At 35.5% G+C, this 26,269-nt stretch overlaps 2 protein-coding genes across 2 annotated transcripts; one reads left to right on the top strand and one right to left on the bottom strand.

Moving 5' to 3' along the window:
- Nucleotides 1-14,432: 14,432 nt before the first annotated feature.
- LOC112732297 (putative expansin-A30) lies at nt 14,433-21,440 on the bottom strand. Its single transcript, XM_072233782.1, has 3 exons — nt 21,218-21,440; nt 18,968-19,283; nt 14,433-14,931 (listed from the first exon to the last, which is right to left on the bottom strand). The coding sequence occupies exons 1-3, from the start codon at nt 21,387-21,389 to the stop codon at nt 14,745-14,747; spliced, it is 675 nt and encodes a 224-aa protein (XP_072089883.1). The 5' UTR covers nt 21,390-21,440; the 3' UTR covers nt 14,433-14,744.
- A 1,260-nt stretch (nt 21,441-22,700) lies between these two features.
- Nucleotides 22,701-23,758, top strand: LOC140183490 (uncharacterized). The gene is made up of 4 exons (XM_072231938.1): nt 22,701-22,816; nt 22,940-23,182; nt 23,326-23,511; nt 23,614-23,758. Exons 1-4 carry the CDS (start codon nt 22,701-22,703, stop codon nt 23,756-23,758), a joined length of 690 nt encoding a protein of 229 aa, XP_072088039.1.
- The last annotated feature ends 2,511 nt before the right edge of the window (nt 23,759-26,269 follow it).

The following is a 26,269-nucleotide window of genomic DNA, read 5'->3' as shown; positions in this document are numbered from 1 at the left end:
TTATCATCTTTATATAAATTAATATAGTAAGAAGTTACTATTCTTTCTAGAGAATCTCTATCAATAATCCAATTACCCAAATCATTTTGAAGAGAATTGAATTTTGTTCCATGAAAATACTTAGTATTTCTATAACCAAATTCAATTCTCTTACACCTTGATTTTTGAAACCATAATAATTTCTCCTGCATGAGAATTTCTTCATATTCCATTTAAATATTAGCTTCAAGATCATCTACAAATTTGTTTTTATTTGGACTAGCAACAATACCTTGAAGCCTACGAATAATAGTACTTTTCTTCTTTAAGATGTCCCCAAAAATATTAGTGTTCCAAATTCTGAGCACCTTCTGCAAGTTGCCAACACAACTAGACTAAGTATTAGTGATCTTTCAATTATCCCTCACCAAGTCTTCAAAACCTGGGTGAGAGAGCCAAGCAGGTCTTCTACCTTTATTATGTGGATCAAAGCTAGTTAACTGGAGACAGAGTGGAGTTTGATCAGACTTAAGTATTGGGAGGTGTTTTAAAATGGCTTTTAGAAATACAATTTGTCAATCGATAAGTCCATATTTTCCGATATATTTTAGCTTGATTTGGATGGATTTCATCATATATACTCACACTTAAGCACCAAAATAGCATGCTTTTGTGTTTTGTCCCTAAATTGAACCCAAATGTGAAAACATGCATTTTGTGCCTAAATGATCAATTTTGATTCCACTTTTATTCCATTTGATGCCATGACATGCTTGTTGAGTGATTTCAGACCTTAGAGGCAAGAATGGATGGACAAAAGTGGAAGAAAGCATGTACAAGGGAGAAAACATGAAGAAAACAAGGAGGAAGCACACAACCATGTGTGCGTACGCACAAGGATGCGTGCGTACGCACAAGGAGGAAACTAGCATGCGAGCGTGCACACAACTATCTGTGCGTACGCACAAATGAAAATTCGGCGAAGTGTGCGGATGCACACATCTGTGCGTCCGCATAGGTACCAGCGCATGTCTCCATTAAAAAGTCACGTGCTGCACGGTTTTGGGGGTTTCTAGGCCCATTTCTGAAGTGATGAAGGCTGGTTTGAGAGGCTATATTAAGGGCATATCAACACATAACAAGGGAGCCATCTTAGAATAGAAAAAACACATTAGGAGTAGTGTAGAGTAGTTTTAGGTTTTTTCTCTTAGGGTTTAATTAGGTTTTGTAGAATTTTATACTTCAAGTTTGATTTTGGATTCTAGCAACTTTTATTGTAAGTATTCCTTTAATTGTCTCTTTTAATACATTGCTTGTTCTACATTTTCTTTCATTTTTATCTCTTTTGTCAATTTATATAATCTTGCAATTTTGATTTCTAGTTGTTTAATTTGATGTTTGATGGCTCTTTCATGTTTGTTTTCATTGCTTTTATTAAGTTTAATCATTTATGGTTCATAGCTTTTACCATTTTCCCAATTTTGCCATGTTTTATGTTTATGCATACTAGGTGTTTGATGAAATGCCAATCTTAATTTTGGGGTAGATTTTCACCCCTTGACTTCGGAAAAATGAGTTTATGGATTATTAGAGTCATAATATCCAACATTTAGTCATAATTCTTGGGGAGTTAATTGACTCTTGTTTCCATTAAAGCTAGCCTTTTATCAACTAGTTTGGTAAGTTGGCTAGGACTTATGGATTAAGGTCAATTATGCTTGCTTAACTTTCCCCTCGATGGTTGGGGTTGACTAGGCAAGACTAACTCATGATAATTATCATAGTTGTGGTTATGGCAAGGAAGGGATTCCATAACTCATCCCAAGTCAAGGTTTCTTTTATGTCTTAAACCACTTTGTCATTTACTTTATAGCTTTACTTGTTTATATTACATACATAGTTCTTTAGTTCTTTCATTAGTTTATTAATTGAAATTTTGTCTTGTTATTTTATCTCTTTATTGCTTGCTTAATCATAAAAATCCACTTGCTTTCTCACAACCAAGATTGTGCACTCGTTGGCATTAGTTCCTAGGGAGAACGACCCGAGGTTAAGGTACTCTCGATTTTGGTTTATTTTGATTTGAATTGGATTATTTGATTTGGGAGTTAATTGTTGGTCTAGACTATACTTTCAATGAATGAAATTCTACTTTGTGAAAATCTAGATCGACGATAAACTCTCAGCATCAAATTTTGCGCCGTTGCCGGGGAGCTAGCATCATGAGTGCTATATTTTGGTTGTTGTAAATATGTCCATAGTGTGAATAGATACTTTTTGGATTGTTTGTTTGCTTTTGTTGGTAATTAGGATTTTGTTTCTTTTGCTTATTGATGTCTTTAGTTTTTGTTTTTTATTTTCTCTATGAGTTATCACCCTCTTGGTTTGGAGTTTGGTTGTGATCATTTTGTAGGGATTGATAACTTCTATTTTGGATTGCATCACGGGATTGTAGCATCAATTTTTGGAGGAACAACCTCCTCCATATTACAATGAACCATACCCTCCCCAATATGCATACCCAACCCAAGGATACGGTGGATTTCACTATGACTATACACTGGTGCACGAAATTGTGATCATCAATGGCGCCATCAACATGGTACGCACAATTGCAATCTCAAATCTTTATCACAACTTCGCACAACTAACCAGCAAGTGCACTGGGTTGTCCTAGTAATAAACCTTACGCGAGTAAGGGTTGATCCCTCGGAGATTGTTGGTATGAAGTAAGCTATGGTCATCTTGTAAACCTCAGTCAGGCAGATTCAAATGGTTACGAATGATTTATGAATAAAGCATAAAATAAAGATAGAAATAAAGATAGAGATACTTATGTAATTCATTGGTGAGAATTTCAGATAAGCGTATGGAGATGCTTTGTCCCTTTCGTCTCTCTGCTTTCCTACTGTCTTCATCCAATCCTTCTTACTCCTTTCCATGGCAAGCTGTATGTTGGGCATCACCATTGTCAATGGCTACAGTCCCTCCTCTTAGTGAAAATGTTCAACGCGCTCTATCACAGCACGGCTATTCAGCTGTCGGTTCTCGATCATGTCGGAATAGAATCCAGTGATTCTTTTGCGTCTGTCACTAACACCCCAGAATCGCGAGTTTGAAGCTCGTCACAGTCATTCAATCCTTGAATCCTACTCAGAATACCACAGACAAGGTTTAGACCTTCCAGATTCTCTTGAATGCCGCCATCAATTCTAGCTTATACCACGAAGATTCTGATTAAGGAACCCAAGAGATATCCACTCAATCTAAGGTAGAACGGAGGTGGTTGTCAGGCACACGTTCATAGGTGAGAATGATGATGAGTGTCACGGATCATCACATTCATCAAGTTGAGGAACAAGTGATATCTTAGAACAAGAATAAGCTGAATTGAATAGAAGAACAATAGTAATTGCATTAATACTCGAGGTACAGCAGAGCTCCACACCTTACTCTATGGTGTGTAGAAACTCCACCGTTGAAAATACATAAGAACAAGGTCTAGGCATGGCCGAATGGCTAGCCTCCCATAATCTAAGAACTAGACATCCAAAGATTATCCTAAGATCTAAAGTGATCAAAAGATGATCTAGAGATCTAAAGTGATCAAAAGATGTCTAATACAATAGCAAAAGGTCCTATTTGTAGAGAACTAGTAGCTTAGGATTTACAAAGATGCGTAAATGACATAAAAATCCACTTCCGGGCCCACTTGGTGTGTGCTTGGGCTGAGCATTGAAGCTTTCATGTGTAGAGACTTTTCTTGGAGTTAAACGCCAGCTTTTGTGCCAGTTTGGGCGTTTAACTCCCATTCTTGTGCCAGTTCCGGCGTTTTACGCCAGAATTCTTGAGCTGACTTGGAATGCCTTTTTGGGCCATTAAATCGCGGGCAACATATGAACTATTATATATTTCTGGAAAGCCCAGAATGTATACTTTCCAACGCAGTTGAGAACGCACCAATTGGGCTTCTGTAGCTCTAGAAAATCCACTTCGAGTGCAGGAAGGTCAGAATCCAACAGCATCTGCAGTCCTTTTCAGCCTCTGAATCAGATTTTTGCTCAGGTCCCTCAATTTCAGCCAGAAAATACCTGAAATCACAGAAAAACACACAAACTCATAGTAAAGTCTAGAAAAGTGAATTTTAACTAAAAACTAATAAAAATATAATAAAAACTAACTAAAACATACTAAAAACATACTAAAAACAATGCCAAAAAGCGTATAAATTATCCGCTCATCATACACCTCCACCACCATATACCTATGACCCCTACTCTCAACACAACCCTCAATCACCACATTTTCAAACACCTCACTACTACTGGTGGACAAAATTGTGATTCATACTTAAATTGTTATTCAAAATTGATTCCCAGGTAATGGCCCCAAAAACTTGGTGCTCAATACCATGGTCTAAACATAATTTCACAACTTCACTCAACTAACCAGCAAGTGTACTGGGTCGTCCAAGTAGTAAACCTTACGTGAGTAAGGGTCGATCCCACAGAGATTGTTGGTATGAAGCAAGCTATAGTCATCTTGTAAATCTCAGTCAGGCGGATAATAAATGGTGATAGAGTTTTCAAATAATAATAATAAATAAACAGAAAATAAAGATAGAAATACTTATGTAGATCATTGATGGGAGATTCAGATAGGCGTATGAAGATGCTGTGCTCCTTCTGAATTTCTGCTTTCCTACTGCCTTCATCCAATCCTTCTTACTCCTTTTCATGGCAAGCTGTATGTAGGGCATCACCGTTGTCAATGGCTACATCCCATCCTCTCAGTGAAAAAGGTCCAAATGCTCTGTCATGGCACGGCTAATCATCTGTCAGTTCTCGATCATGTTGGAATAGAATCCCTTGATTCTTTTGCGTTTGTCATCACGCCCAACATTCGCGAGTTTGAAGCTCGTCACAGTCATCCAATCCCGGAATCCTACTCGGAATACCACAGACAAGGTTTAGACTTTCCGGATTCTCATGAATGTCGCCAACAATTCTAGCTTATACCACGATGGTAATCTCACAGAATGGAAGGCTCGGTTGTCAGGCGAGGGCAACCATGCGTCGTGCATCAGGAATCCAAGAGATACACACTCTAGCTTTTGCTTGTAGAACGGAAGTGGTTGTCAGGCACACGTTCATAGGGACGGATGATGATGAGTGTCACTGGTGCACAAAATTGTGATCATCAATGGCTCCATCAACATGGTACGCACAATTGTAATCTCAACTCTTTATCACAACTTCGCACAACTAACCAGCAAGTGCACTGGGTCGTCCAAGTAATAAACCTTACACGAGTAAGGGTCGATCCCACTGAGATTGTTGGTATGAAGCAAGCTATGGTCATCTTGTAAATCTCAGTCAGGCAGATTCAAATGGTTATGGATGATTTATGAATAAAGCATAAAATAAAGATAGAGATACTTATGCAATTCAGTGGTGAGAATTTCAGATAAGCGTATGGAGATGCTTTATCCCTTTCGTCTCTCTGCTTTCCTACTGTCTTCATCCAATCCTTCTTACTCCTTTCCATAGCAAGCTGTATGTAGGGTTTCACCATTGTCAGTGGCTACCTCGCATCCTCTCAGTGAAAATGTTCTACGCGCTCTGTCACAGCACGGCTATTCAGTTGTCGGTTCTCGATCATGTCGGAATAGAATCCAGTGATTCTTTTGCGTCTGTCACTAACGCCCCACAATCACGAGTTTGAAGCTCGTCACATTCATTCAATCCTTGAATCCTACTTAGAATACCACAGACAAGGTTTAGACCTTCCGGATTCTCTTGAATGCCGCCATCAATTCTAACTTATACAACGAAGATTCCGATTAAGAAATCCAAGAGATATCCACTCAATCTAAGGTAGAACGGAGGTGGTTGTCAGGCACACGTTCATAGGTGAGAATGATGATGAGTGTCACGGATCATCTCATTCATCAAGTTGAGGAACAAGTGATATCTTAGAACAAGAATAAGCTGAATTGAATAGAAGAACAATAGTAATTGCATTAATACTCGAGGTACAGCAGAGCTCCACACCTTAATCTATGGTGGGTAGAAACTCCACCGTTGAAAATACATAAGAACAAGGTCTAGGCATGGTCGAATGGCCAGCCCCCAAAACGTGATCAAAAGATTCAAAGATCTAAAGATAAAAATACAATAGTAAAAGGTCCTACTTATAGAGAACTAGTAGCTTAGGGTTTACAAATATGAGTAAATGACATAAAAATCCACTTCCGGGCCCACTTGGTGTGTGCTTGGGCTGAGCATTGAAGCATTTTCGTGTAGAGACTCTTCTTGGAGTTAAACGCCAGCTTTTGTGCCAGTTTGGGCGTTTAACTCCCATTCTTGTGCCATTTCCGGCGTTTAACGCCGGGCAGTTTTGAGCTGATTTGGAACGCCAGTTTGGGCCATCAAATCTCAGGCAAAGTATGTATTATTATACATTTATGGAAAGCCCAGAATGTCTACTTTCCAACTCAGTTAAAAGCGCGCCAATTGGGATTCTGTAGCTCCAGAAAATCCACTTCGAGTGCAGGGAGGTCAGAATCCAACAGCATCTGCAGTCCTTTTCAGCCTCTGAATTAGATTTTTGCTCAGGTCTCTCAATTTCAGCCAGAAAATACCTGAAATCACAGAAAAATACACAAACTCATAGTAAAGTCCAGAAAAGTGAATTTTAACTAAAAACTAATAAAAATATAATAAAAACTAACTAAAACATACTAAAAACATACTAAAAGCAATGCTAAAAGCGTATAAATTATCTGCTCATCACAACACCAAACTTAAATTGTTGCTTGTCCTCAAGCAGCTGAAAATCAAATAAGATAAAAAGAAGAGAATATGCAATGAATTCCAAAAACATCTATGAAGATCAGTATTAATTAGATGAGCGGGGCTTTTAGCGTTTTGCCTTTGAACAGTTTTGGCATCTCACTTTATCCTTTGAAATTCAGAATGATTGGCTTCTCTAGGAACTCAGAATCCAGATAGTGTTATTGATTCTCCTAGTTAAGTATGATGATTCTTGAACATAGCTTCTTTATGAGTCTTGGCTGTGGCCCAAAGCACTCTGTCTTCCAGTATTACCACCGGATACATACATGCCACAGACACATAACCGGGTGAACCTTTTCAAATTGTGACTCAGCTTTGCTAGAGTCCCCAATTAGAGGTGTCCAGGGTTTTTAAGCACACTCTTTTTGCCTTGGATCACAACTTCATTTTTTTCTTTTTCTTTTCCCCTTTTTTTTCGAATTTTTTTTAATTCACTGCTTTTTCTTGCTTCAAGAATCATTTTTTTATGATTTTTCAGATCCTCAGTAACATGTCTCCTTTTTCATCATTCTTTCAAGAGCCAACATTCATGAACAACAAATTCAAAAGACATATGCACTGTTTAAGCATACATTCAGAAGTCAAAGTATTGCCACCACATCAAAATAATTAATCTGTTATAAAATTCAAAATTCATGCAATTCTTCTCTTTTTCAATTAAGAACATTTTTCATTTAAGAAAGGTGATGGATTCATAGGACATTCATAACTTTTAAGGCATAGACACTAAGACACTAATGATCATAAGACACAAACATGGATAAACATAAGCATGAAAATTTCGAAAAACAGAAAAATAAAGAACAAGGAAACTAAAGAACGGGTCCACCATAGTGATGGCGGCTTGTTCTTCCTCTTGAAGATATTATGGAGTGCTTGAACTCCTCAATGTCTCTTTCTTGTCTTTGTTGCTCCTCTCTCATGATCCTTTGATCTTCTCTAATTTCATGGAGGAGGATGGAATGTTCTTGGTGCTCCACCCTTAGTTGTCCCATGTTGGAACTCAATTCTCCTAGGGAGGTGTTGATTTGCTCCCAATAGTTTTGTGGAGGAAAGTGCATCCCTTGAGGTATCTCAGGGATTTCATGGTGAGTGAGATCTCTTGTTTGCTCAATCCTTTTCTTAGTGATGGGCTTGTCCTCATCAATGAGGGTGTCTCCCTCTATGTCAATTCTGATTGAATAACAGAGGTGACAAATGAGATGTGGGAAGGCTAACCTTGCCAAGGTAGAGGACTTGTCCGCCACCTTATAAAGTTCTTGGGATATAACCTCATGAACTTCTATTTCCTCTCCAATCATGATGCTATGAATCATGATAGCCCGGTCTATAGTAACTTCGGACCGGTTGCTAGTGGGAATGATTGAGCGTTGGATAAACTCCAACCATCCTCTAGCCACGGGCTTGAGGTCATGCCTTCTCAGTTGAACCGGCTTCCCTCTTGAATCTCTCTTCCATTGAGCGCCCTCTTCACAAATGTCTATGAGGACTTGGTCCAACCTTTGATCAAAGTTGACCCTTCTAGTGTAAGGGTGTTCATCTCCTTGCATCATGGGCAAGTTGAATGCCAACCTTACATTTTCCAGACTAAAATCTAAGCATTTCCCCCGAACCATTGTAAGCCAATTCTTTGGGTCCGGGTTCACACTTTGATCATGGTTCTTGGTGATCCATGCATTGGCATAGAACTCTTGAACCATTAAGATTCTGACTTGTTGAATGGGGTTGGTAAGAACTTCCCAACCTCTTCTTCGGATCTAATGTCGGATCTCCGGATATTCACTCTTTTTGAGTTTGAAAGGGACCTCGAGGATCACCTTCTTCATGGCCACAACTTCATAGAAGTGGTCTTGATGCACCCTTGAGATGAATCTCTCCATCTCCCATGACTCGGAGGTGGAAGCTTTTGCCTTCCCTTTCCTCTTTCTAGAGGTTTCTCCGGCCTTAGATGACATAAATGGTTATGGAAAAACAAAAAGCAATGCTTTTACCACACCAAACTTAGAAGGTTTGCTCGTCCTCGAGCAAAAAAAGAAAGAAGAGAGTAGAAGAAGAAGAAATAGAGGAGATGGAGGTGGCTTTGTGGTTCGGCCAAGGGGGAGAAGTAGTGTTTAGGTTGTGTGAAAATGAAGGAGTGAAGATGGGTTTATATAGGAGTGGAGAGGGGGTGTATGGTTCGGTCATGTGAGGGTGGGTTGGGAGGGAAAGTGGTTTGAATCTGAATGGTGAGGTAGGTGAGGTTTTATGAAGGATGGATGTGAGTGGTGAGGATAATAGTGGGATTTGATAGGTGAGGGGTTTTTGGTGAAGAGGTGTTAAGGTGATTGGTGAATAGGTGAAGAAGAGAAAGAGTGATAGGGTAGGTGGGGATCCTGTGGGGTCCACAGATCCTGAGGTGTCAAGGAAAATTCATCCCTGCACCAAGTGACGAGCAAAAATGCTCTTTATGCCAATTCTGGTGTTAAACGCCAGGCTGGTGCCCATTTCTGGCGTTTAACGCCAACTTCTTGCCCTTTCCTGGTGTTTAACGCCAGTCTGGTGCCCCTTTCTGGCATTAAACGCCTAGAATGGTGCCAGACTGGGCGTTAAACGCCCATTTGCTGCCCTTACTGGAGTTTAAACGCCAGTAAGATTCTCCTCCAGGGTGTGCTGTTTTTCTTTCTGTTTTTCATTCTATTTTGCTTTTTCAATTGATTTTGTGACTTCCCATGATCATCAACCTATAGAAAACATAAAATAACAAAGGAAAAATAGATAAATATAACATTGGGTTGCCTCCCAACAAGCGCTTCTTTAACGTCAGTAGCTTGACAGTGGGCTCTCATGGAGCCTCACAGATACTCAGAGCAATATTGGAACCTCCCAACACCAAACTTAGAGTTTGAATGTGGGGGTTCAACACCAAACTTAGAAATTGGTTTAGGCCTCCCAACACCAAACTTAGAGTTTAACTGTGGGGGCTCTGTTTGACTCTATTTTAAGAGAAGCTCTTCATGCTTCCTCTCCATGGATGTAGAGGGATATCCTTGAGCCTTAAACACAAGGGATTCTTCATTCACCTGAATGATCAATTCTCCTCTGTCAACATCAACCACAGCCTTTGCTGTGCCTAGGAAGGGTCTGCCAAGGATGATGGATTCATCCATGCACTTCCCAGTCTCTAGGACTATGAAATCAGCAGGGATGTAATGGTCTTCAACTTTTACCAGAACATCCTCTACAAGTCCATAAGCATGTTTTCTTGAATTATCTGCCATCTCTAGTGAGATTCTTGCAACTTGCACCTCAAAGATCCCTAGCTTTTCCATTACAGAGAGAGGCATGAGGTTTATGCTTGACCCTAGGTCACACAGAGCCTTCTTGAAGGTCATGGTGCCTATTGTACAAGGTATTGAGAACTTCCCAGGGTCCTGTCTCTTTTAAGGTAGTTTCTGCCTAGACAAGTCAGCCAGTTCTTTGGTGAGCAGAGGGGGTTCATCCTCCCAAGTCTCATTACCAAATAACTTGTCATTTAGCTTCATGATTGCTCCAAGGTACTTAGCAACTTGCTCTTCATCCTCTTCAGAGGACGAATACTCATCAAAGCTCATGAATGGCAGAAGTAAATCCAATGAAATCTCTATGGTCTCAGTGTGACCCTCAGATTCCTATGGTTCCTCATTAGGGAACTCATTGGAGACCAGTGGATGTCCATTGAGGTCTTCCTCAGTGGCGCTCACTGCCTCTTTCTCCTCTCCAAATTCGGCCATGTTGATGGACTTACACTCTCTTTTTGGATTTTCTTCTGTATTACTTGGAAGAGTACTAGGAGGGAGTTCAGTAACTTTCTTACTCAGCTGACCCACTTGTGCCTCCAACTTTCTAATGGAGGACACTTTGGGTGGTTTTGATTAGATCAGAGACCATGGTTGCTAAGTCAGAGTGGCTCTGCTTAGAATCCTCTGTCTGTTTCTGAGAAGATGATGGAAAAGGCTTGCCATTGCTAAACCTGTTTCTTCCACCATTATTGTTGTTGAAACCTTGTTGAGGTCTCTGTTGATCCTTCCATGAGAGATTTGGATGATTTCTCCATGAAGGATTATAGGTGTTTCCATAGGGTTCTCCCATGTAATTCACCTCTTCCATTGAAGGGTTCTCAGGATCATAACCTTCTTCTTCAGATGAAGCTTCCTTAGTACTGCCTGGTGCAGCTTGCATTCCAGACAGACTTTGAGAAATCATATTGACTTACTGAGTCAATATTTTGTTCTGAGCCAATATGGCATTCAGAGTATCAATCTCAAGAACTACTTTCTTCTGATTTGTCCCATTGCTCATAGGATTCCTTTCAGAAGAGTACATGAATTGGTTATTTGCAACCATTTCAATGAGTTCTTGAGCTTCTTCAGGCGTCTTCTTCAGATGAAGAGATCCTCCAGCAGAGCTATCCAATGACATCTTGGACAGTTCAGACAGACCATCATAGAAGATACCTATGATGCTCCATTCAGAAAGCATGTCAGAGGGACACTTTTTGATCAATTGTTTGTATCTTTCCCAAGCTTCATTGAGGGATTCACCTTCCTTCTGTCCGAAGGTTTGGACTTCCACTCTAAGCTTACTCAATTTTTGAGGTGGAAAGAACTTTGCCAAGAAGGCATTGACTAGCTTTTCCCAAGAGTTCAGGCTTTCTTTTGGTTGTGAGTCCAACCATATCCTAGCTCTGTCTCTTACAGCAAAAGGGAATAGCATAAGTCTGTAGACATTAGGGTCAACCCCATTGGTCTTGACAGTGTCACAGATTTGCAAGAATTCAGCTAAAAACTGATGAGGATCTTCCAATGGAAGTCCATGAAACTTGCAATTCTGTTGCATTAGAGAAACTAATTGACGCTTAAGCTCAAAGTTGTTTGCTCCAATGGCAGGGATAGAGATGCTTCTCCCATAGAAGTCGGGAGTAGGTGCAGTAAAGTCACCCAGCACCTTCCTTGCATTGTTGGCATTGTTGTTGTTTTCGGCTGCCATATCTTTTTCTTTGAAGAATTCTGTTAGGTCCTCTACAGAGAGTTGTGCTTTAGCTTCTCTTAGCTTTCGCTTCAAGGTCCTTTCAGGTTCAGGGTCAGCCTCAACAAGAATGCTTTTGTCTTTGCTCCTGCTCATATGAAAGAGAAAAGAACAAGAAAATATGGAATCCTCTATGTCACAGTATAGAGATTCCTTGAGGTGTCAGAGGAAATGAAAAATAGAAGGAAGAGGTAGAAGAATTCGAACTTAGAAAGATAGAGTTCGAATTGTACATGTTAGTCCATAAATAGAAGGATGTGAGAAGAGGGGAAGAAATAAATTACAAAGATTTTAAAAACATTTTGAAAATTGATTGATGATTTTCGAAAACTAAGATTGAGAAAGAAGTAAAGTAATTTTTGAAAAAGATTTTGAAATTAGAAATCAAAAAGATATGATTGAAACTATTTTTGAAAAAGATGTTATTAAAAAGATATGATTGAAAAGATATAATTGAAAAACATTTTAAAAAGATTTGATTTTAAAAATCAATGACTTGGCTAACAAGAAAAGATATGATTCAAACATTAAACCTTTCTCAACAGAAAAGGCAACATACTTGAAATGTTGAATCAAATCATTAATTGTTAGCAAGTATTTTTGAAAATGGAAAGAAATTGATTTTGAAAATATATGATTGAAAAGATATGATTTGAAAAAGATTTGGTTTTGAAAAATTTTGAAAACTTGAAAAAATTTGAATTAAAAACAGAATCTTCCCTCTTGTGCCATCCTGGTGTTAAACGCCCAGAATGGTATCCATTCTGGCGTTTAACGCCCAAAGCTCTACCCTTTTGGGCGTTAAACGCCCAGCCAGGCACCCTGGATGGCGTTTAAACGCCAGTTTTCCTTCCTCACTGGGAGTTTTGAACGCCCAGCTTTTTCTGTGTAATTCCTCTGCTGAATGTTCTGAATCTTCAATTCTCTGTATTATTGACTTGAAAAGACACAAATTAAAATTTTTTTTGGATTTTTAATGATGAGGAAAAATCAAAATGCAACTAAAATCAAATAAACAATGCATGCAAGACACCAAACTTAAAAGTTTGTATAATATTGACACTAACAAGTTGAGAATGCATATGAGAAACAACAAAACACGCAAGACAAGAGAATTTAAAGATCAGAGCAAGTAAATCATCAAGAACAACTTGAAGATCAATGAAGACACATGATAAATGCAAGAAGAACAGAAACATGCAATTGACACCAAACTTAAAATGAGACACTAGACTCAAACAAGAAATATTTTTGGTTTTTATGATTTTGTTATTTTTTTTGGTTTTTTTTTCGAAAATTATATGGAGAAGAAAATAAAGAGATTCAAAATTTTTAATAAGAATTCTAGGAATCATGCAATGTTAGTCTAAAGCTTTAGTCTAAAGGAATTAGACATGGCTAGCCAAGCTTCAGCAGGACATTGCATTCAAGAGCTAAATTGATGAAGATCAATCAGCTTTGGTGATGATAAGAACATCACCTTGAAACACTAGAATTCATTCTTAAAAATTCTGAAAAATACCTAATCTAAGCAACAAGATGAACCGTCAGTTGTCCAAACTCAAACAATCCCCGGCAACGGCGCCAAAAACTTGGTTCACAAAATTGTGATCATCAATGGCGCCATCAACATGGTACGCACAATTGTAATCTCAACTCTTTATCACAACTTCGCACAACTAACCAGCAAGTGCACTGGGTCGTCCAAGTAATAAACCTTACGCGAGTAAAGGTCGATCCCACGAAGATTGTTGGTATGAAGCAAGCTATGGTCATCTTGTAAATCTCAGTCAGGCAGATTCAAATGGTTATGGATGATTTATGAATAAAGCATAAAATAAAGATAGAGATACTAATGCAATTCAGTGGTGAGAATTTCAGATACGCATATGGAGATGCTTTGTCCCTTCCGTCTCTCTGCTTTCCCACTGTCTTCATCCAATCCTTCTTACTCCTTTCCATGGCAAGCTGTATGTAGGGTTTCACCGTTGTCAGTGGCTACCTCCCATCCTCTCAGTTAAAATGTTCAACGCGCTCTGTCACAGCACGGCTATTCAGCTGTCGGTTCTCGATCATGTCGGAATAGAATCCAGTGATTCTTTTGTGTCTGTCACTAACGGCCCACAATCGCAAGTTTGTAGCTCGTCACAGTCGTTCAATCCTTGAATCCTACTCAGAATACCACAGACAAGGTTTAGACCTTTCAGATTCTCTTGAATGCCACCATCAATTCTAGCTTATACCACGAAGATTCCGATTAAGAAATCCAAGAGATATCCACTCAATCTAAGGTAGGACGGAGGTGGTTGTCAGGCACAGGTTCATAGGTGAGAATGATGATGAGTGTCATGGATCATCACATTCATCAAGTTGAGGAACAAGTGATATCTTAGAACAAGAATAAGCGGAATTGAATAGAAGAACAATAGTAATTGCATTAATACTCGAGGTACAGCAGAGCTCCACACGTTAATCTATGGTGTGTAGAAACTCCACCATTGAAAATACATAAGAACAAGGTCTAGGCATGGCCAAATGGCCAGCCTCCAAAACGTGATCAAAAGATTCAAAGATCTAAAGATGAAAATACAATAGTAAAAGGTCCTACTTATAGAGAACTAGTAGCTTAGGGTTTACAAATATGAGTATATGACATAAAAATCCACTTCCAGGCCCACTTGGTGTGTGCTTGGGCTGAGCACTGAAGCATTTTGAGACTCTTCTTGGAGTTAAACGCCAGCCTTTGTGCCAGTTTGGGCGTTTAACTCCCATTCTTGTGCCAGTTCTCGCGTTTAACGTCGGGCAGTTTTGAGCTGATTTGGAACGCCAGTTTGGGCCATCAAATCTCGAGCAAAGTATGGATTATTATACATTGCTGGAAAGCCCAGGATGTCTACTTTCTAACGCAGTTAAGATCGCGCCAATTGGGCTTCTGTAGCTCCAGAAAATCCACTTCGAGTGCAGGGAGCTCAGAATCCAACAGCATCTGCAGTCCTTTTCGGCCTCTGAATTAGATTTTTGCTCAGGTCCCTCAATTTCAGCTAGAAAATACCTGAAATCACAGAAAAACACACAAACTCTTAGTAAAGTCCAGAAAAGTGAATTTTAACTAAAAACTAATAAAAATATAATAAAAACTAACAAAAACATACTAAAAACATACTAAAAACAATGTCAAAAAGCGTATAAATTATCTGCTCATCAGTCACGGATCATCACATCCATCAGGTTGAAGTACGAGTAGTATCTTAGAACAGAAATAAGATTGAATTTGAATAAAAGGTAGTATTAATTATATTAAAACTTAAGGTACAGCAGAGCTCCACACCCTTAATCTATGCTGTATAGAAACTCCACCGTTGAAAATACATAAGTGATGAAGGTTCAAGCATGGCCGAATGGCCAGCCCCCCTCCCCCAAAAACGTGATCAATAGTCTCCTAAGATGAATAATGGAATAGAACTGAGACCAAAGATGTAACGTGGTTGATTTAATAATTTATTCTTAAAAATGTACATACAAATGTTACGATGCAATTGATGAGTAGTAGGCAATTAAAAAAAAAAGGCAATTAAGATATAAATGGGATTTTATAGTTGCTTGTATAACTGTCTATTTAAGTTATTGTTGTGGCAATATTATTGTATTGTATTGTAATTTGTAAGAGGTTTTCATCATTCTAATTATTAAGAAAAGTGATTTCTATTGACCTTTTTAGTTTTTACTATTAAGTATTAAATAAGTTGTGTGATCTACATCAGAGATATCTTATTCAAGAATAAAAAAGAATCCATGATGAGACATTTATCAGATTATATATGAGATTTCTTGATGTTGTTATTAGAAAAACGACACTTTCTTATTTCACTTATTAGATATATGTATCATACATGTGTAAGATTTCTGTGTGAATAGTATCTCAAAATTAAATCTTACCTTTACTAATACTAATACAGTAATACCTATATATGGGAAACGGATAAGAGTGGAGAATTAATGTAACTATTTTTGTTTAGGTGACCACTCAGATAAAGATGTCTATTTCATCTTTTGTTAAAGATATTTTTATGTTGTATTTTAATTGGTTTTTGTATAATTTATTCGGTATTTTTCATCACATATTATTAAATTCTTCAAAAAAAAAATTTTCTAAAAATAATAAAAAACATTTAATTTGGACTAAAACCAAAAAAATAATAAATTAACTATTAAATTTTTTAAAAAAATTATTTATATAAAAAAATATATCACATTCATCAAAAAAAAAAAAAAAATATATATATATATATATATATATATATAAAAAACAAGCTCTTAAAATTTTTACAAATAAAAAAATAATTAATTTATATTCATACAATATATAAAATAATAATTATATTATTATTATATTATAGATTAAAATTTACTAATTTAAATTTTATTTTTATTTTTAATATAAGCATTAGAAATAAATAGTTTTTTTTCTAACAAGATATAGTATAACAAAATATATATAATATTAATTAGTTTTTAAAAGATTCTGAAAAAATAGTTTTTTTCTAATAAAGTGTTATTAGAAAATTAACATTATAAAAGCTAATTTCAACCAATATGATATAATAGGTTATTAAGTATATTTAATACAAAACACATTGAATATAAATTTTTATTGAGTTTAAATTTTAAATAATTTTTAATTGAATTTCAAATATTTTTATTTTAAAGAGTTATAATATTTTAATATCATCTTTTTCGTATCTTTTAATTGATTCTTTGATTTTTTAAATTATAAACCTTATTTATAATTAAGAGTAATGTTTTAACACTACCAATTAGTCACACATATAAAAATACTAGAATAATTCTATTGTCATAATTATAATCTAACTTTATAAGTAATACAATACAACGAAACTATATATAAGTAATATAAGTAAATTTTATCTACATCTATAGTCACATTTCATAAATAATATAATCAAATTATATTTACGTTTATAATTAAAATATGAATAAAAATACAAAAAATTATCATGATGGTTAATTTTTTTCGTTCATAATTTTTTTATTATTTTTTTATTGTGAAAAGTTTAATTATTTTTTTAAAAAAATAATTGAATAACACAAAAAAATCTTATTAAGAGTAATTTATTTATATATGATTAAAAATAATTGAATAATTATATAGGTAAAAAATTAATATTATTAAAAAATAAAATTGAAAGTTATTTTAAAATTAAAAATAAAGTTTATTTAAAAGTAAAATTATAAATCATGCTTTTTTATTTTTTCTTTTTTTTCTAATAATAATTTTTCTTGTATTTAGTACTTTTTTTGGCACATCCTCTTAGTTAAAAATATAATCATTATAATTTTTTAATTATTATCGTTAGGAGTGTTTACAAATCGGATATGATTGAAATTTCGATCCAATTCGCACTAAATTCATTAGATCAAATTCGATATTCGCACTTTTTATATTTGGATCAAATATCAAATAAATTCATAAAATAAAAAATATTAAAAAAATTTATTTTTATAAAAAAAGTCAATATTTTTTATTTACTTTTTTAAACATATTTACTTCTATCTGATTAGAGTGTGAATCCGATTTGATCCAATCCGATCATCTTACAAATCATATCATATCCACAAATTACAGATCAAATACAGATAAATACAGTAGATTTATGGATATGATCTAATCTATGAATACTTCTAACTACTACTATAAGTTCATTGTTTTGTTGCAAAAGAATTAATAATATTAACAACTACTATTGTATGAATACTAATTTTTTAAGAACTAATTAATATTATATATATTTTGTTACACTACATTTAGTTATAAAAAATTTATTTATTTCTAATGCTTATATTAAAAATGAAAAGAAAATTTAAATTAGTGAATTTTAATCTATAATATAATAATAATATAGTAATTATTTTATATATTCTACGAATATAAATTAATTATTTTTTTATTTGTAAAAAATTTAAGAAGCTTGAACTTGTTATATATATATATATATATATATATATATATATATATATATATATATAATATTATGAATGTGTTATATTTTTTTATATAAATAATTAAAAAAAATCTAATAGTTAATCTATTATCTTTTTGGTTTTAGTCCAAATTAAATATTTTTTATTGTTTTTGAAAAAAAAAATTTTAAAGAATTTAATAATATGTGATGAAAAATACCAAATAAATTATATAAAAACTAATTAAAACATAACATGAAAATATCTTTAGTAAAAAATAAAATAGACGTCTTTATCTGAGTGATCACTTTTTATTTTAGGAGAAAAAAAATGTATAAAAAAGAGCGGTGAAATAGAAAATCTGTGTGAACATAATTTCCTAATTAAGAATTTCTATTTCTAGCACGAGGCAGATTGCGATCTCCATGCCATGGAAAAAAAATGTGCAGGAGACAATGTCCATTTTATTTTTTTTTATATTCTATATAAGGCTAAATAATTGAAGCTCATTTGTCTAACACGTAATAATCTCCTCAATTAAATACACAACTCACTCTTAAACATACAAAAATAAACGAAAAACGAATAATATCCGGAATCAACCTCTAAAAGATTTAGTCAAAATACTTTAATTTTCAACAAATTTTAATCATCAAATCAGTTTTCATACTTTCATTTATTTAGATAAATAAATTTTTACATAAGATTATTTGTTTATATAAGGAAAATTGATTTAAGAATTTTAAAAAGTTTAAAAATTTTTAAGAATTGTTATATTTTTATAAATAAAAAAATTATCTGACTTTTTACTAAAATTTGATATGAGGATTGACATGTTTAATAAAATAAAAAGTTAAAATTTATTTTGTAATTAAAATTTATTTTGTAATTAAAATTTATTTTGTAATTAAAATTTATTTTGTAAATTAAATTATTGGACTAAAATTTTTTTAGAATTGATTTAGAATATTACACAGTAAAAAACAAAAAAACACAGACTAGGAGACAACTATAATTGTTTCTAAGCTTAAAAATGCTTAAGAAAATGAGAAAATTAAGTTTTTATTCTTTTTTGGTTTACTGGATTAAATAAACCATTAGTTGATTACCTGCGGTAGAGAACAGGCACAATGCCAGCAGTCCACTGTGCAATTTTCATGAAAGCGGGCTTGGACATGTCAAAATGGGCCCTTGGTGGGTTACACCAACCGCCATTATCAGAGGGCTCGGCCCAATTAGGAGGACAAAGATTTGTGGCGGTTACAGTGGTGTAGGGCACATTGGCATTACATGCACTCGATTGGTAGCACTTTATCTGATAACAAGTCCCACATGCATATCCATTGTTGAACAAGGTTGAGCTCAATGCTGCTGTGTCTGTTCCATAACCGTTCGAAAACAAGTTTCCATACCCACAAGCTCCTCCTTTATTCACAGCAAAGATGATGTCATGTTAATGCAAAGTCACATTGTTGGTTTTATTAGTAACATGTATTTTTTACTTGTTAAATATTGTGGAGTAAATTTAGCACCACAAAAAAAAAAAAATTATCAAAATCTATTTTTTCATATATTTCTAATTTTACAACTAAAATATCCTATATATAACTCTTCTATTACAATTAAAATCAATTTTTTTTTATAAAATTAAAGAGTTTTCTCCTCCTCTCTTTTTCTCTATCTTTCTCATTCTTTCGCTCACTTTATCTCTCTTATATATTTTCATCAATAACTAATTACAAATTTGACAATAAAAATATACAACATAATAATCTCTAATTGAATTTAAATTAACTTAAAATTAAAATTTAAATATTAAAACTATAATATAACTATATTATATATTATATTTATATATTACTAACTAATTTAATAACCAAACTATGTCACATGACACTCTCTTATTAAAATTAAAAAGAAATATTTTCCTCCTAAATTAGCAAATCTCCTTATTACATTCTCTTATCTACCTCTGTCTTTTTTTATTTCTCTTAATCCTTTCCACTCTATATATAATTTATAATTTATATTTTATATTAATAATTTGACAAATAAAAATATGTTACTAGATATTTTTTCATTACAATTAAAATAAATTTTTTTATCCAAAATTAACAAACCCTCTCTCTCATTCTTCTTCTTTATTTTTCTCTCTTTTTTCTCGTTCTCTATTTTTCTGTTCTACAAAAAAATAAAATTAACAACATAATACAATTTAAATAAAAAATATTATTATATGCATATTTTTTATTTAGTTTTAAATTTTTAATGCTTATTTTTATAATCTATATTTTCATTTATCTTTCATCAAATATTTATTACATATAATTTAGAGAGAATATATATTAATATTGTGGTTAAAACTTAAAATCAAAATTCAATTGTTTTTAAAAGAATAATTTTGAGTTAATTTTATAACTATCAATATAAATTTTTTTATACTAATATCTAATTATATTTTTATATACATAGAGAAAAAAATATTATTTTTAAATAGCAAGCATAAAAATTAATTATTTCTATTTGTAAATCAGATTTAACACTTAATCAAATATAAAAGTATACGTATTAAATTTTTTTAAATATTAGATAATGAATATTAAAATTAATTATTACTAAAAGATTAACTCTTTCACTTGACGAAAATAATAACTAAAAACCTTATTATTTGATTTTTTTAATCTACAGAGACTCTGATTTTCTTAATCGGCGAGAATTTTTATTTTTTACGACCTTTTTGTAAAAGTAGTTTAATTATATAAATCTTTTATGTCAGACACAATCTATAATATCAAAAAAAAATTTTATAATTTATATTTCCGTAATATTATTATCAGTAAAAATACTAGTTAAACATCTAATAATAAAGGAATAGATCTAAAACTGATATGCAATGAGTATAATGACCAGTTGTGGAGATCATTAATTTTAACAAAACTCGTCATGTTCCATAAAGGGAAGGGTAAACCAAAAAAGTAGGCAAATAGAAGAAAACTAGATACACCTAAACACTCTCTCTGACTTAAACTTTGGAGTGTACTTAGAGATGTCCTCTTGACTTGGTGTGTGATTAAACGAAAAGCGAGTTTCTCAAGCTCTCGTTAGCTCGGATACTCAGCAAATCCTCCCAACAATATTCTAAAAATACAATTTGATAATCACAACGTAGTCATCTATTTATATATATGCTAGGACTTATGTTTTGGTTCTTAAAGAATGTTATCCCTTATTACCAGAGTACCGAGTGTCATATATCCAAATCTTAATGTTAATAAGATTAATTACCGTATTTTTTGTTTTAAAAAGGCTTAATGTTTCCTAATATAACAGAAAATTAATAGAAGTGGTTTTCTACGTACCCATGGTGGCAGAAGCAGACTCATCACCATAAAATGTGGCATGTGCAAGAGCCCAATCACTAGGTCTAAATATGCCCGTTGCTAATGCTCCATTTCCAATGGTTGTGAACATGCATGTTAATGTAACCAACAAAAAGCTACTAAAGCTACAATATTGAAGAATTGAAGCCATTATTCCTGTTTGAATCCCTACTAATCTAGCTATGCAGCTTAATTAGCTTAGTTTATTAGGAGAAGGAAATAGAATACATTGCTCTTAGTTTACATTAATTCTTTTCCTTTTATATATACAATACACAATACGGTACTGTACATACAATTGTAGCGGCACCTAACACGTCGCCAATTGAAATAAATAGTCTTCGTGATCACCACGAAGATAGTAAGTCGTACTAGTGTTTCTAATCGGTCAAAGTAAATAATTTTATTATTCTTCTTTGATTTTCTTTTTGTTGACTCTGTACGCATTGTTAGCCAATGATGAGATGTACTGAGTGAAAGACCGTAAAACAATGATCCATGAAAACTAAGGCAAGCTGATTTTCTGAATTTAGTGAAAGGGAAAACGTGCATACATGTTTCATATGTCTTCTTGTTACTGAATTTCATGTTAATTAATTTCTTCATTCGTGAAAAAAGTTGTTCAATTTGATTAAAGTTTCAAGAGCTGATCCAATAAGCATACCTGTTGTGTTAGGTTATTCATAAAGTCCACACACTTCCGACTAGAACCTTGTTTCGGCCCAGCCAAAAAATGGCCGGGATCCATATTGTGGGCTACCGACCCAACAGGTCCTTGACCCGTATACGCAAGGGTAACCTGTGCGTCACTCTACCTCTTAGGAAAGACCTAAATAGCTGGCAGAAGTTTTCAGACGATCGGGTCCAAGTTAGAGGACTCACCCGAATACAAGGTATAAATGGGTTGATTTTTTGGTTGAAGTGACTAGAGATGTTCCCAGATACTCGAGCACACGGTGAAAAACTCCATGTTGACGGAGCTTCCAACCAAGAGTTTGGAGGAGTCGAGATCATTTTAGAAATCTTAGAAGGGATAACTTACGAGCAATCCTTTCAAATTTGAATTATCAGTCTCAAACAACTAAGCCGAATACGAAGCAATGATTGGTAGCTTAACCTTAGCCAAAGAGGTCGGAGTAACAAAGATTGAAATCAACAGCGACTCCCAGGTCGTGACCTTGCAAGTGAATAGGACGTACCAAGCTCGGGATCCACTATTGCAAAAATACTCAGAACGAACGAAGCAGTTGTGAAAGGATTTTGAGGAGGTAGTGGTCTAGCATGTGCCCAGGAAAAGAAATGCCAAAGTGGACCTTTTTGTCAAAACTGGCAATCACCAAACTCGGAACGGAAAACCGATCTGTCATCCAGTGCTTGGTGAGGGAGCCGTCGGTAACTCTCTGTTTGACTCAAGCTCAAGAACCCCTTTCTTGGATCAGCCTGATCCAACGTTTTCGCGAAGATGGATTGCTTCCAAAAGATGAAAAAAAAAGCTAAAACAATAAGACGAGAGGCCGCTAAGTATGCAGTAGTACAGGGGCAGCTATATAAGAGAGGGCTCAACCAACTCGTACTAAAGTGCTTACGAGTTGGAGTAAGTCTTAAATAAAGTGCCTGAAGGATATTGTGGTCACTACATTGAGGGTAAAGCTCTGGCTCGGAAGCTCGTTAGAGCCTGTTACTATTGACCCTCTATGATAGCAAACGCTCACGAGTTCGTCAAGAGGTGCAAGAAAGGAAATGGGGAGTTGACCTCTTGGGTCCATTCCCGGTGACTGCAAGTCAGGTCAAGTACCTTATTGTCGCCACTAATTGCTACACCAAGTGGGTGGAGGCTGAGCCATTGGCAAGCATATCATCTACGAATTGCCAGAAATTCCTTTTGAGACAAGTGATTGCTAGGTTTGGGATCCCGAAAATCGTTGTGTCAGATAACAGTACACAGTTTTCGGATAAAAAATTTAGGGAAGCCGAGACGAACAAGCCGAGACGGAGAAAAATATTATCCACAGTGGACTAAAGAAGCATCGGGATCAGAGAAAGGGCTCCTAAGCAGATGAGCTAGCTTCCGTCTTGTGGTCTTACAGGACAACACCGCAATCTTCTACCGGGGAGACGTTATTCCGGCTTTCCTATGGCATCGATGCAATGATTCCTATAAATATAGAGGAACCGAGTTCGAGGCTGCTCCTAGGTGGAAGCAGTGAAGTGATTGAAAAGAATTTGATAGATGAAACATGGGAGCTGGCCCACTTATCAGAAGCAGCGCTGAAGTAGAGGATTGCTTTGCTTTATAATCGCAGGGTGCAAAGCATGAGTTTCGAAGAAGGTGACTTAGTGCTGCGACATAATGATATTGGTCTGCTGACTCCCAGAGAAGGCAAGCTCTCGCCTAATTGGGAAGGACCTTACAGGGTAAAAGAAGTGCACAGAAAGGGCGCCTACATGTTAGAGTGGTTAGATGGGAAGGAGGTCCCAAGGATATGGAATACGGCGAACCTTAGGAGGTTTTACTCCTAAAGGATGTAAGAGCTCCCGACAAATCGGTTAACCTTTGCCTTCGCTTACTTTTATTTTCATCTACTTTGTCGGTTCTTTCTTTAATTTACTTTATTCCATAATTTACTTTGTTTCACCAAAACACTTATTTCATTATACATTCATAAGAAAGGGTACTCTTTCCCCTTGCCCTCAGAACGAGACAACGGCAAGGTGTTTTAACGAGGCCCATTATTAAAAAGCAATTGTATGTTTGATTTCCAAATTTATTTTTGCTTTGATTTATTTATCTATATTACCAAGTTACAACAACGGATTCCTCGGACTGATCAGGAAGAAGTAGAGGAAGACATTGGCGGAAGCCGGGAGCTCTAGGTATTCACATATCATCTCAAAACAGCGGATGGCGGCCCAACTGTTGGGGTGAAATTGTGACATGGCAACATCACACCGATTCAAAGGGCCATGATGAAAGGAGAGAAAGGGAGACGAACGTCCAACGTGGTGAATATGGACTTGTACACTCACATCCAGTCGGAAACCTAGGAAACGACAAATTTAGTTGGCAGATGCACTCTCGGGCTCCCAGAGCGAACACGTTATAGTTTGCCTCCTCTAGACCACCCCGCACAACACCCCAGAATTTCGGAATTCTTGTAATTCCTCCTAAGTTATCTTGGAGGATGTGTTCTTACTTCATTAGTAACCCAAGCATAACGATTTATGGGGTTTTGCACCATGGGTTGCTGCGACATACCTACAGTGAAGGTACCACTTAAGTCAAAACGGAAAGTCGAATGTTCAGAGAAAGTCAAAGCTGAACTATGTTTTGCTATATCACTATCCTACGCTATTCCACACAATTTCAGACCTAAATCCAGGTTGAAAACACCTATGGTACCTCCTAAGAACTAGCTAAAAATGGTGAGTTCAATTCAAGCAAATAAAAAAAGAAAACACAGCAAATGGCAACAACAGAAGCAAACGCAACAAATAACAACAAGAGAAGTACCAAAATAAACAAAATAAGCACAAAAGATTCACGTACTAATAAGAAAAGGAGAAGGAAGCAATAAATTGGTGGAAAATGTAGCAAAATGTGATGACAAGTCATCATATACCCATTTTTCAAGCTAATTTCACTTGTTTTATTAGTCTTTATGCACTTTCTTGCATCCTAAGTAAGTGATTTGGAGTGAAAATGCATAACTTCTTTAAATCAAGAAACTACCATTAAATTGATGTTAACTCATGAGGTTTAAGCTAATTTTAATTGAATTTTAATTGATTTATAAGTCTTGTGAATTTAGTGATACTTTGAGTAGTTGTTTTGGTTTATTATAGGTGAAGAAAAGAAGAAAAGAGGAAGCGTGGCTTAAGAAAGCGTGGCCCAAGGAGAAAAAGGCGTGGCGCATAAAGGAGGAGTGCAAGCATTGCCCTCCACAAGGGCACACTGCCCTCTAGGAGGGCAACATAAGGAAACAAATCTTGAGAGGCAACCCTGCCCTGCCCACGACAAGGGCAGAGCACAAATTTGTGCCTTGGATCAAGGGAGACAAAAACACTGCCCTACCCTCCACAAGGGCAATATCGGGCTCACCAAAGGAAGAAATTCAAAGAAAAAGCTCACTAATGCTTGCCACAAGAATCGAACACGGAACCATGAGGAAACAAGAAACTAAGCCTTACTTTGGTACCAAGAAAATCAAGGAAAAGAAGTAGCGTGCGCGTCACACAAGGATCGAACACGGGGCTTCAATTTGGAAACATTGCCCTGCCCTCCACAAGGGCAGGGCAGCATCTTGTGGTGCACGGCCACGCACCATTCTGGCGCACCAAGGGAAGGCTCGGCAGCATCATTCTGGCGCACAGGCATCACTCGGCAGCACCAGTAGCACGCACGGGCACCATTCTGGCGCACCGGAGGGCAGGGCAGCGTCCTGCACGCACCAACGCATCACACGCACGCACCAATGGGCCAGATGCATCATTTTCTGCCCTGCCCTCCACAAGGGCAGGGCAGCCTCCTGGGAGCTGTTTTCTTCATAGGCTAAAATTGGATTAAAAATCCAATAAAATTCATTTCTTCACCAAATCAAAAGCCCATCCAAATTCCAAAATCCAAGAATAGAAAGTGTATAAATAGGAGATAGTTTGATGTAATTAGAACCTTTTCCTTGACTTTTAACTTTCACTTTACTTTTGAACTTTGATCTTTCTTTTGAGCTTTGAATTTTTATTTTTGGAACTTTTGAGATTTCAGAGAATTAGGGAGGAGAATTGATCTCTCTTCTTCCTCGTTCTTGCTTGGGCAATTTTTACTTTTCTTGTTTTGAGTTTTGGGTGTAAAGAATTGAGGAAATTCTGTCTCAATCTCCATTCAAAATCTCTTTAATTCCTCTTCTGCATAATTGAGTTCAATTTAAGTTCCTTTACTACTTCTTCTTCAATTTCTTGTTAATTGCTTTGTGAACTTGGATCTGGGAAGGCAATTGAGATCTAGACTTTGCTTTCTAGTCTCTTGAGTCCTGA

The sequence above is a fragment of the Arachis hypogaea genome, chromosome 1 (genome assembly GCF_003086295.3).
Source record: "Arachis hypogaea cultivar Tifrunner chromosome 1, arahy.Tifrunner.gnm2.J5K5, whole genome shotgun sequence".
Classification (NCBI taxonomy): domain Eukaryota; kingdom Viridiplantae; phylum Streptophyta; class Magnoliopsida; order Fabales; family Fabaceae; genus Arachis; species Arachis hypogaea.
This window is presented reverse-complemented; position numbering and strand designations above follow the sequence as displayed.

What these genes read in the sequence shown, in the direction of transcription:
- LOC140183490 (XM_072231938.1), top strand. Translation starts at nt 22,701, where the DNA reads ATGGATTGCTTCCAAAAGATGAAAAAAAAAGCTAAAACAATAAGACGA. An exon ending in CTCAACCAACTCGTACTAAA is followed by an intron (nt 22,817 to 22,939) that starts GTGCTTACGAGT and finishes CCTCTATGATAG; the next exon opens with CAAACGCTCACGAGTTCGTC. An exon ending in TTATCAGAAGCAGCGCTGAA is followed by an intron (nt 23,512 to 23,613) that starts GTAGAGGATTGC and finishes GCTGACTCCCAG; the next exon opens with AGAAGGCAAGCTCTCGCCTA.
- LOC112732297 (XM_072233782.1), bottom strand. Translation starts at nt 21,389, where the DNA reads ATGGCTTCAATTCTTCAATATTGTAGCTTTAGTAGCTTTTTGTTGGTT. An exon ending in GTCTGCTTCTGCCACCATGG is followed by an intron (nt 19,284 to 21,217) that starts GTACGTAGAAAA and finishes CTGTGAATAAAG; the next exon opens with GAGGAGCTTGTGGGTATGGA. An exon ending in GTGCCTGTTCTCTACCGCAG is followed by an intron (nt 14,932 to 18,967) that starts GTAATCAACTAA and finishes CTGTGATTTCAG; the next exon opens with GTATTTTCTAGCTGAAATTG.